At 35.4% G+C, this 12,373-nt stretch overlaps 1 protein-coding gene across 2 annotated transcripts; it reads right to left on the reverse strand.

The window, feature by feature from the left end:
* Nucleotides 1-7,564, reverse strand: LOC130722087 (protein MEI2-like 2). Of its 2 annotated transcripts, none has more exons than XM_057572710.1 (12): nucleotides 7,296-7,564; nucleotides 6,095-6,264; nucleotides 5,524-5,996; nucleotides 4,479-4,637; nucleotides 4,276-4,392; nucleotides 4,021-4,172; nucleotides 2,978-3,069; nucleotides 1,935-2,877; nucleotides 1,737-1,821; nucleotides 1,573-1,641; nucleotides 1,126-1,291; nucleotides 1-721 (listed from the first exon to the last, which is right to left on the reverse strand). In XM_057572710.1, the coding sequence occupies exons 2-12, from the start codon at nucleotides 6,252-6,254 to the stop codon at nucleotides 657-659; spliced, it is 2,481 nt and encodes an 826-aa protein (XP_057428693.1). In that variant the 5' UTR covers nucleotides 6,255-6,264; nucleotides 7,296-7,564; the 3' UTR covers nucleotides 1-656. The 2 variants fall into 2 exon arrangements, with proteins under 2 accessions (XP_057428693.1, XP_057428692.1); XM_057572709.1 differs by having other exon boundaries at nucleotides 1,112-1,291; nucleotides 7,296-7,562.
* Between the last annotated feature and the right edge of the window lie 4,809 nt (nucleotides 7,565-12,373).

Below are 12,373 nucleotides of genomic sequence, written 5' to 3' on the forward strand. Positions count from 1 at the left end.
TTTCAAAGTATTTAGACTGTCATGAACAATAGTTTAAAATAAATGACAGGAGGTACCAGGTTTACATCTTTACAGACCACAATTTTGACTCCATAAAACAAGGACTGACAAACATGATAGTTCCATGTTTACCCTTATGTACAAACTATTTTCCAGAAACTGGAACATTTTTTTGCTTTTTCCATATACACAATAGAGACATCCGCAAAAGGCAACACCAGCCTCAGCAAGGAGAAAAAAATAACAAATCCCAGACAGAGTCATATCCTGCACAATTTGGCATGCATGCTGCTGCTGCTGTAGAAACTTACCATCCAGCAAAACACACTCCAAGTTATTCCTTTCCGCTGGCAGTATAACAATTCTTGTTTCTCTGCACATCATCCACATCTCTGCATTTTATAACATTATTATGAACTATTGACATATCCACAGTCTCTTCCCACTTGATAACTGGGGTGCTCTTTTTCACTTTTATACAACTTTTTTTTTGTTTTGGTTTTTTTGATGAATTGGTTTTGTACACCTTAAGATTGCCTATGCACTAGTTAGCACTCCTAGCCCCATTTATTACGGCTAGGAACAATATATCTCTAACAAATGGTTAATCTTTCTCTAGCTTCTCATCCAAATTGCCCTTTGGGCTCTCCAACAAATCACCTGTGTACGACCCATCCGGTTGACGAATGCAGATATTCAAATTGCTGGACAGAAGATGTTCCTAAATGGAAATCAGAGAAAATGAAATGTTAAAGGAACTAATTTGATAAATTACTGTAGCATTTACTTAAAAGGTACAGTCAAAGAAATTAGCAGTTTCATGTTGCAATTGAAAAACTGAAAGCTTATATGTGATCTCAAAATCAAGCAATCTTCAAAAGCAACTTCGAAAATATTTAACCAACTTAATTTGAGTTCTACATATGAATAAACTGAATGCTCAGGTCTTCCAACCCTTGAGAATAGGAACTTTTAGGAAGTGTAATCAATTATTAGTACAATACTAGAATTTTTATACTACAGTTCTTTGTAACTAAATGTTAAAGGAGAAACTGTAACAATGTCTCACGCCAGAAATCTTGTAATTGTGAGCAACTGAATCAAATATTACCTGGTCACCAGTACCTTGGCCCTCTGAATGAAAGAGAATAGGTCGGCACCGCTTGTCCTCATTCATTAAGCTTGAGTTCTGAAAATGCATCACAAGCGCAGCCTTTCCTTGTATCCGTGCATATGCTAGCGAAGCAACTTTTTCACTATTAAATTTCTCCCATTTCTTCCCATTAAATGCCTAGACAAGTTTCCATTATAGACTAGTTAAAATTAAGTATACAACACACTTCTCCTTACCTGACAAGTTTAATGCTAGCAAATCACCAGAAACTATCATAGAACATACTTTCTAGCACCTTCAAGTCATATATAGAAGCCAAAATATATCAGAATAATCTATCATGATGATACAGCGTCAACATTTAGGAACTCCTCACATCACAGACTATGCAAATGAGAATTTAAATATAGTAACAGAAAACCATGACATCAGACAATATAAATGGATAGAATTTAAACCTTAAAGAAGGGGACGATGTGTGAAGGAGACACCATATTGATGAAAGCATAACCCACATTACACTTGTTCTGCAAGCAAAAACAGGCATTAAGAAATAACTCATCCATGCAGCAGAAATCTTTCAACATTGATTAAAAAGATATATAGAATGCTTTATTTATGCCTTAAAGTCAATTGGCAAGTAGACGAAGTCATAAGTCCCGCAGTGATTCTCATCAATAGCAGCAAGCAGCATCTTTGAAGTGTACCTTAAAAGCAAACAAAACAGGCAAAAGTCATCAAGAAATTCATCAGTTAACATCCTAATCAAATTGCCAAGATATAGATCACTTCACAAGGATAGTTGTTTAGTTGTTCATACTTGTTAGGAATGTTTTTAATCATTAAAGTAGTCCTTGTATCTTCACCGCTGATGATTTTTTCTAGATCAAGCTGATACAGCTTCTTACTATCCATTTGATTCCCATTATTGTCAGGACGTCTACTTCGTGCACGTTCAGCCAACCCCTCAATAGTAGTTGCTCCTGGTCCAGTATAGGAACCATTCCCAAGGAACAATGAACCATGCCTAGGCAGTGGTGACATCATTCGGAAATTAGGTGAAATAATTTCAGTATTAGTTCCTGAAAGGCCAACACTAACTCCAACAGATGCACGAGCACCCATGTTCACCATAAAATTCCCATCACCGTGGTTTAAATTCCCAAAACCAACGGGGCTCATGAGAGAAGCATCAGGTGACTCCGGGAAGTAGCTAAAATGCCTATCAAGAGGAAGGCCAGATGGAGCAGACCCTACCTGATGATGTTGCTGGGAGCCAAGAAAAGGACTGTGATGACTAGTATATGGGAATCCCTGCCTTCGGTCACTAGATGTAAATGGATGTCCCAGAGAAGAAGAAGACCAGGCAGATGTCTTTGGATGCTCCGAATACGGAGTCGGGCTTCCCCAAAGAAATTGAGGACCAGACAGTGTTCCAATACTTGATGAACTTGAATGTGATTCACCAAACGTAGATGTAGGTCTAGGAGTTGCATTTACTTTTTGCTCGGGAAATGACATAGAATGCTGAAAAGCTGCTCCTAGTGTTGATCCAGAGTTAGCGAACAACTGATGTGTAACCCTTCGAGGGTCCTTCCCAATGGGTGCAACCTTGGTAGGGCTTGATGTATGTGGGGAAAGAAGAGCAGCCAATCCTGACAAATGGTTGGTACTCATAGGGCTTGCATGACCCAAACCAGGAGACTTGCTAAAAGAGCCTAATGGATTAGGTTCAATTGGACTACCAAAATGTGCCCAGTTACCTGAAAAAAGAAAAAATTGCCCAAATCTTAAGATTGTAACTTAAGGTATCATTCAACAATGATATAAAATAAGAATGAAGATTGGATTAAAAATATTTACCAGGAGGAGAATTGGCCAGAGGTGAACCTACTTGATGCCTAAAAGTGCGAGTTTCATCTTGTTCCAGTTCTTGACTCAGTTGTTGCATCAAGCTAACAATAGAAAATACAGCACAATCTTTATATATTTAATTATGTAGACAATAGCATTGTAATATGTATGAGGTTTCCTAAATCATAGTAAAGAAAAATAATGCTAAAATGAGAAAAACAAAAACACAAACAAGATATAGAAAGATCAAAATGTCAGTAGTCGACATGAATGCAAAGATAAACTCATAAAAGTAATCGGTAAATAATAATTATATGCATTCTGTGCACAACTACTAAAAGGAGGAGCCATGACATGAAGCAATGGTTTCTCCAAAAGTTGGGGTGGGGTGCACAGAACCTACTTCATCCAGCCAGTGCATTACATTTCAATACATTTAAGCAACACTATGAATGGAGTCATGCCTGTAATAATGCTATTTCTTAACATTTATTTTTTTCTACACCCCCATTTTATATTTGTATAGATTCAGAAGCATACAGACTGCCTACGGTAGTAGCTAATTAGTGTTACTCCAGCGTCAACTATAACATCTCAATATATTACTGCATTTTAGCATGCAGATGAAATGAAAATGGTATGAGAGATGAAAGTCATAAGAGATTGGATGACAGGACAAAATTTGGAAGATTCCTTTAGATCCTAATAAAGTGATGCAAGCTTATCTCAGAAGTTAATTTAAAATTTTATGGTTAATAAAAACCTCATTACTAACTTGAACTTTCCGAAACCAACCAGATTTCTTTTCGTCATGAAAGCAACTAAAATTAACTTATTTATGAGCAACTTGCATTCAACAAACTCGATATCTGGTCTAGGGATAAATATTAATATAATAGATATTCATGAGTGTACATCTATTGATAAAACTTCCATGTATGCGATACATTTCTATCGTGCATGAAAGAATTAAGAAACCAGGTCAACGAAGAAAATAAATTTTTATCGGAAAAATGACCATACCATCCAAACCAATATAAAACCCAACTTACTTTCTACGTGCTCCACCAGGGCGACTGGGTTCAAGTTTTATGCGTTTCCCGGCAATGTCACTTCGATTTAATGCTTTAAGAGCTGCCTCTGCTGCTCTAACATCATAAAACTCAATAAATTTGTGGTGCCTCTTATGTGGTGTTTCCCTGATCTGCAATTTTAATGCAAAATTTAGAATTACTTCAAGCATTAGATGAAAATTAGGCGAAGACCAAAGAAAATACATTAGAGATGAATAGATAAGCATAAATTACCTCCTTGACCTCACCATAAGCCCCAAATATTTGACGAAGGTCATCATTTGATACTGATGGATCCAAATTGAACACTACAAGGGTTCCTTGGTTTATATCTTTTTCCGAGGGGTTATCCTGGAACCAGCAGAACAAAGATCAATAACACAAAGGCAATACCAATCATAATAAGACAAACATTAGGTATTGCCAGAAAATCAAACCTTGGGAATTGAAAAATGAATATCAAGTTTTCTTCGTCTCAAAGGTTTGTTTTGTAAAGCGCGCATTGCAGTACGAGCAGCTCGAATGTCATAGTAAGATATCATCACAAAGCCCCTATGCTTGCATGCTGTGTACAACGTTCTGATATCCCCATATTGCTGTCAAATGAGCATGAAGGAATCAATAATAAGAATGACAAAATAAAGGGAGAAAAACAAGAACTTTTCAAGTGTTAGCCAAATAAGAAATGCATATCCAAAACAAACTATTTAAGCTCCGACTAGAATTTGTTCATGCCAACTGTACTAGACACAAGCTCAGAGTCACTAAATTAGAAAAAATTAGTGCAGCTCAGGGATTTCCAACTAAACTAATCTATTTTTCGGACAAGTAGAACTTTAGAGGTAGGAGACGAGGGAGAGAGGGAGCACTTGAAGTCTAAAGGGGACAACTGAGTCCCAGCAGGATTGATCAGGGAAAAACTGTAAGTCAAGTCTCCTGTTACTAACTTGCCAAGACCAGATAGCATGGTCCTTTGTATGTTCACAACGTTATATTTCACTCTATTCTATTTCATTCTGCAATAGCCATGTATGTATTGGTTCGATCTTTATCAGTAAGAGAATATGTGATAAAGGGCAGTATCCTCCAGTTCCTAACTAGAAATTGCAGGATAGGTAATAATTTATCTTGACAGAGACATTTCTACTAATAATAGTTGGGATTTGGAAGGTACAATATCCCAAGCAATTTTCCAGTCAAAGACGAAACCACAACTCATCATCCATAATTTCCTGATTCTAAAATGCAAATATCAATAGACTTCAAGGCATTATAATAAGTATCACAAAATAGAAATGGATGAATTACTACATTAGAGGTATCACAAGTAGGCTGATGGCCAAATGTACAATACCTCAATTAGTGAGTTTCCATAGATTTAGTTTAGTAACAAAAGAAGCAAAAGCATGATTACCATAACTAATTAAATACTCTTTAAAGATAAATATATTACTGTTGAAGCATCAGGCTAATGTACAGTACCTCAAATAGTATTCTTAGTTCAGAGTCCTCAACATTACTGTTGATGTTTCGAACAAATAGTGTCCTTGACGGATGCTCTCCATAAGGATGCTCCCCGGCCACCGCTCCCATCCCATTCGGGATTGCATACTGTGCAATACCACTCGAAGCAAGTCCATCTGATATGCTTATCTTTGACAGACCAATACTAAGGCTGTCTTGTGGTTCAAAGTCCATTTCAAATCCCCCACCATTGGCAAACAGATCATTTTCATCCAAATCCTCCAATTGAATGGGTAACCTAGTAAGGTCAAAATCATCCATTATCCCAGCTAAAAGCTCATCTTCATCATCCGGAAGCAGGTTTCCAATTGCATTGGTTTCCATATCATCAAAAGGACCTTGCCCCTCTTCCTCTTTGTGATCTTTATCTAATGTCAGCAAGCTATCATCAACAGGTCGACCATAATCTTCAGAGTCAGTCGAATTCACTACTGCAGATCAACAACAAAAAGGAAAAAGACTCAATATTCAATAATCTAATACTTGCTGATTCTAATATGTTCTATCAGTAACATCATCTCAAGCTTACATTTTCCATGCGGAAGAACAGGCAGTGAACTGGAAAACAAGCTAACATCACTTGAATCATGCAATACATTAGCTGTATGTGGTATTCCCCATGCACTGCTTCCAACTTTTATTGGACCATGAGCTGGCAGAGAGTCCCCAGGAAGTTTGTCCATATTCATTTACTTTCTACTGATAATGTGAAATTCAAAAAAAAAAAAAGGGGTCAGATTCATTGATATCAGTTACTCTAACAGATACAATCAAATAAAGGTACGTCACAGTTTTCTGTCTATGTCTCTCTCTCTCTGTCTCTAGAGAGTTCAGTGCAAAATGAGATCAGCAGTTTTTGAAACACATTACATAGAAGGAATTGTTATTAGCTAAGAAAGATTTCCCTTGATTGAATCCAGTTTTCCCTTATAATTTAATTGATCAAACATTATTCCCCTTTCTATTGCAACCATTTCAATCAAGCTAGGGAATAAAACTGAATTGGAAAATTAAAGCTTGGACTTAAGCAGAATCCAAACCGGTTGCCTATACTTCGTTCCACAAAAGCACATTCGGATCATCGAAAAATCATTAAGATTTAATAGAACAGTCAGCACCCTAAGCATTTCCCAGCTGACACAGTAACAGAGTCAACTGATATCCAGACCCAAACTATGCAGTAAAATTTCTTAAAAAATCATCAGCACAGTAGCAATTAACAGCACAGACCTAAATATTATGGAATATAAATTGCAGAGATTAAACAAATCAAAACCTAAAAATAAAATTAAAAATTAAAAAACACTCAGCAGAAGCTGAAGCATTTCACAACTGGGTATGCAAGACTACAGAGTCCACTTAAGGTCCAAACCAAAAATCACCAGAAAATTCAAACAACTTCACCAAAACCCAGAAATAAAAATTAAAAATAAAAAAATCAGTCTCAGATTATCCACCATCACCAAGCCCCAACCCACAGAGCAAGTTCCATTCATCACCAGCTCAACCTCATGCATCAAAACAGCGATGACCCAGTTGCCAGAAAACCCGATCAAGCACAAAAAGACTAAAATTTCGAAGAAAAAAACAAAACTTAAACCCTTTCCAGTTTCCAACACTAGAAAAACAAAAATTCAAAGAAATTCATAAATAAACCAAAAGCAACAAGAGTGAGAGTAGAAGAAGCAGAAAAAAGAGAGGAACAAGAGCAAGAGCAAGAGCAGCATCACCTTGACAGAGGAGAAGGGAAAAACTCAGGTGGGGTTAGAGGGGATTCATGGAGGATTGTTATGGAAGGGGGTTGTTGAAGAAATTGAGTTGATCACGGAAGTTGAGAAGGGAAGAAGGGAAGAGAAAAAAGAGTTTCCGTAGAAGCAGAGAAATTTCTTCCTTCTACTCTTCTACTTCCTCCTCTGTCGCCGGGAAACCAGAGAGTAAAAGTGAGAGAAATTTTCCCGGAAAATCAGTCAGAAAAAGAAAAACACAGAGGAAAATGATTGGAGGGAAGAAAGACAAAGCACATGAAAATTAATACATTATTATTATTATTATTTATTCATATTATATATTATATAATGTCAGAGAAAATAATAGGCGGAGCGGCTTGTTAAGAGAGGGGTTCACTCACCTACGTCTAGTCTTATGATTTCTTATACGTCTTTTGTTGAGTTCGAGATTTTCGTGTTGAAGATTCCTTTGTGGTTCCTTAGTTTTGCTCGGCTTTTTTGTTAGTTTTTCGAATTGTAAAAGATTTAATATAATTATAAATATCTTTTTGTGAATTTTTTTTATTGAAAAATGGGATCAAAATTTAATTATTATTATTTTTTGGTCTGTTTTCTTCTCACATTCTGCTATATTTGAATTGTACTTGGAGTCCGTTGACACGAGTGCTCCACATTCAACACTCGTCGAGTTCTCAAGCTTAAAATTTTATATTATCCAAAAATAAAAGTATTGATTATATACATAATTGGAAACTGGGATTGATAGTGTTTGGAATATTGGGAAATGAGTTTATTTATTGTTTTTTAGATTTTTTTTTCCACTTTTTAGTTTGTCTTGGATTTTATGTCAGAAATTGTTCAACGGCTAATCTTTCTTGATGCTCTGAAAATTTGTAAAGCAATAATGTTTGCGCGTGAAAATGGAATTAAAATATTAAGATGCTCTCTTAGATTCTTTATTCAATTCTTCATAACTATTAGTTTTTGTGTACGGAAAACTTCATAGTTATTATAGAAGTAATTTGGAGTATGGGTTGAGTAACTCATATGGTTTAAGTGTTTCTTTTGAATGAACTCAATTCAATTCATTCCCTCTTAATAAGTCATTACATCTTAAGTAAAGATACTTCATGTGTACTTAAATAAGTCTTTATTTAGTAAAGCAACAAAAAGAATTAACTTTTTCAGTTTGTGATATGGTATTAGTCTCTTTTTATCCTAATGGATCTAAATGATCACGTGATTAAATATCATTCTGGTCGATTCAAATAATTACATGAATAGTGTCAGTCTAGTATGTTGGCCAAGACAACCAAATACATAATTACAATCAATATCATAACATGACTTTCATTCTTCTAACTAAGTAACTAATTACTAAGTTAAGTTGTTAGAATTATCACAAACTAACTCAACCAAGGTTAACTGTAATGCCACCCTTGGAAACAAATAATTTCCTACACAGTTGATCACACTACGAGTATTAGCAAACAACCAATTATCCAAAAAAGTTTAAGTTGTTGAGTAAAAGTCATATGAAAGATTTTACTTTATTATTTTTAACATGTATAAAAGGTTTATTTCGCACTTTGTGTAACTCTGACTTTTTAACTCATATGCTCTCTTTTTTCTTAGACTTTGTGGTTATTTATCTCTAACCTTGAGCTGACTTGAGCGTTGTAGCGTCTTTTGCATGTACCTACGTCGTTAGTGCTCTACTATGGTCACAACTATGTGCATTCATGAGTCATTTGAAGCTTGGAGGTCGAGAGAAGCTCTAACCCTAATTTTCTAACAATCATATTTTCAAGAAAGACTATAAATGGCTCTTGGAGAAAGATTGATGACTAGTTCTATTATTTCATACTCACACGAGTTATTGCCCGCTTACGTCTTTTCACACTTTCATTGTAGTGCTCTTAGTGTCTACTTGCAATTTAAACACTTAGCACAAATACAAAAGAATTTTGAGCTTACAATTTCTACTATCATCTTCGAAGAGAATTCAAAGTAGAGAACACTCACACTCTTTTTCAAAGTTTGGAAGCCTAAAGAAGCTTGGAAGAACAAATGTTTGTGGATGGAGAAGTTTTTTAGAATACTTGTAATATGAGAAGTCATGTAGAATACTTGTTTAACAATACTGGATAATCTTGGTAGGAGATTAAGGTCTGGGCGTAACCCATGAGTTTAGAGTGGACTAAGATAAAATTTCTTGCAGGTTTTTCTTATCTCTTATATCTTTGTTATTTACTCTTGATATATTTTTGCAGCTACTAACAAAGGGGTTTTCAAGAAAAGGATTTTCAACAAAATGCTTTAAGTTTGATATTTTAACTTGGAAAATTTTTCAAACACAATTCAACTCCCTTCTTGTGTTACTTTGTTGCATTTCAAAAGTCATCCAAAGATAGAGTTGTGTGTAGATGAAACATGCCATACCGAGCACTTGGATGCTTTTCATTACATCCATGTCCTTTATTGGACCTAACTCTGGTCTATACAACATTCCCTTTAACTTGGTGCATGTCGGCCTATGAAGGGAGGACCTTGGATTATATTGCTCATGGAGAGTTTGTCGGCAAGCATGCACCACTTTGAGAAAAGGCACATTGCGTTAGTTTCAATCGCTTCCACTACAAGCAAATGCTTACCTATAAAACTTTGCCGATGACCTAAATACCATTGCAAAACCTCACTATTACTGACTGACAGACCGTCGTTAGCATGCTTTAAAAATAATTTTTTTGTACTTGATAGCTTCGATTGTCAGTAATTTAGCGGCAAGTAGTTTTTGCGATATAAGTTAGTGTTAAATTACTGACGAAGTAGTGAGTTCTATATAAAAATGACGGCCCAATTATTATTGACAGTCGAGGCATGGTAACTTGGTACGTTCTAATTGGGGTTTTGAAAATGGAACTGATTTTTAAGCATGAAAAAACAAAAATTTGGAGTAATAAGCACTTTTCTTCCGGCTAAAAACTTAGTTTTAATTTCATCCTTAAAAGTTCTAACTTTAAAGAGTTTATATGTACCAAATTCTCTGTTTATTTGATTTCTGATTATTTATTTTTTTCAATATATTGCCACTCTATTGTATGCATCATTAGTTTTTTTAAATTTTTTGGTCAATAACAGCCCCATTTGTGGAATGACCAATTTTGATGCTCAGCAGTCCACATAGTAATTTTTCTTTTGGACGAGATCGATGTAGTAAATAAAACAAAGTGCAGCCCATAAACACTGGCAGCGTTAGGCCCATCAAATTAAGGTTAGGCTATTTTGTAACCCAATTTTGTATGTAGAAATTGTAACCCAAGTAGGCTCTTTGATGGTAAGCCAAGGTCCAAAGATATGATCATGACATAAGCGCTTATTCATACGTTATTTTAATTTTTTTATTAAAATAAATTGAAAATAAGCTATATATAAGCATACGTTCTTTTTCATAAGCTATCATAAGTAGCTTATGAAAATAAGCTCAAAACAGCTTGTCATAAGTTGTTTGTATAAGCTCTCTTAAACACTCGCACAAGCGTTTATATTATCAGATAAGCTCTCCCAAACGGACCATAATCAGCTCATATCGCCCTTTTAAAAATTTCTTGAGCTTATTTGTTATTTTTGTTTTACCTTGACCAGCTATGTATTAATTACTATTAGAATTTCGACTTCTAACTCAACCAAAAAACTAGCTCAAGAATTAAGGGTTATTATACTTTTATAAGGCTGTCTATGTCATATTTCTAGTCAATGTAAGACTTCTAACACACTCCCTCAAGCCTAACACTGGACATCTGGAACGTGAAATTTGCAAGGACTGTACATCTGTGGGGTGACCCAAATATGAGAGGTCTCCACCAATAAATAGATCTAAGATATAGGCTTTGACACTATATTATAATTTGGGAGGCCTAACTCGACCGAAAAGTTAGCTCAATAGTTAAGGGTTAAGCTACTCCTTATAAATGACATCTATGTTATATTTCTAGCTAGGCAATGTGAGACTTCTAATAATTACTGCAAAAAAACACATACTAAAAGTGATTGACTCGAGTGGTACATATTTAGTTTTCTTTCAGTAAAGTGTTACGTTTCAGAGCCTATATTAGAATACTCGTTAGAAAATAACACATCTTGATGTACTTTTTGTTCAAGCAGCAAATACAGTGTTAAAGGAGAAGAAGACGAAATGATGCCCTACCTTCGAATTTAAAGACTCTTGCCCAAGGGAAAATGTGTCATTGTGTCATTTTCCCCAAACATGGGAAAACACTACCTTTTGCACGCCGTGTTTCATCATTACTCAACTTTTTGGTAAATACATAAAATCAGGTTGCACTAATCGAAAAGACGCATGCAACCGTCACACCGGCAGCGATATCATTCCACAATTCATTCGAAGGACCTCAAATGACACATCCATCTGAATATACATATGTCCTCAGACAAATCGAACATTCCATGCCAATCTCAGGCACTTGCCTCTAGGATCAAGAGAATACCGAATATAATGAAGCATATCATACATACCATCAAACTAATTGTCTCAAACAAAAATGATTATCTCAAAACTTGGCAGTCCAAGCATCATCGCCCTTTAAATACTCAAAACTGGGTAATTGTTAATTTGTTATGGAATACTATTATAAGCCCAACACATTGGCCCAATTAGAAGATTTTGTTCGCAACTAGCCAACTAAGATGATAAGGAATACTAAATTACTAATCAAGATAATATATAATATTACTATATATATTGTTATAAGATAATATCATGTTTTCCATGCATGATCCTCAGCTCTCAAGGTGTACAACAACCCTACGTGTTTATAAGTAAAAGCGGATCATCTCTCATGTGCACACTATTTCTATTCTAAATGTAATTTTCTTTCAGTCTTACTGACTTGAGCGTCAAATTGTCTTGCATATACCTACTATAAGAAGGATATCATGCATTATTGAAGAGCTAGCATCAATCCCGCCACCAGCAGGATACAAAGCGGTTGGCCCCTTGATCAAATTCACCATTGAAGTTCAATATTTCTGCGCACGAGCAAGTACCAACACCAATGAAA

The sequence above is a fragment of the Lotus japonicus genome, chromosome 6 (assembly GCF_012489685.1).
Source record: "Lotus japonicus ecotype B-129 chromosome 6, LjGifu_v1.2".
NCBI classification, from domain to species: Eukaryota; Viridiplantae; Streptophyta; class Magnoliopsida; order Fabales; family Fabaceae; genus Lotus; species Lotus japonicus.

Coding starts and splice junctions, on each gene's coding strand:
- LOC130722087 (XM_057572709.1), bottom strand. CDS start 6,254: ATGAATATGGACAAACTTCCTGGGGACTCTCTGCCAGCTCATGGTCCA. Junction 4,638..5,523: donor AACTAAGAATACTATTTGAG/GTACTGTACATT, acceptor CTCATTTGACAG/CAATATGGGGATATCAGAAC. Junction 4,393..4,478: donor TTCATTTTTCAATTCCCAAG/GTTTGATTTTCT, acceptor TGCTGGTTCCAG/GATAACCCCTCGGAAAAAGA.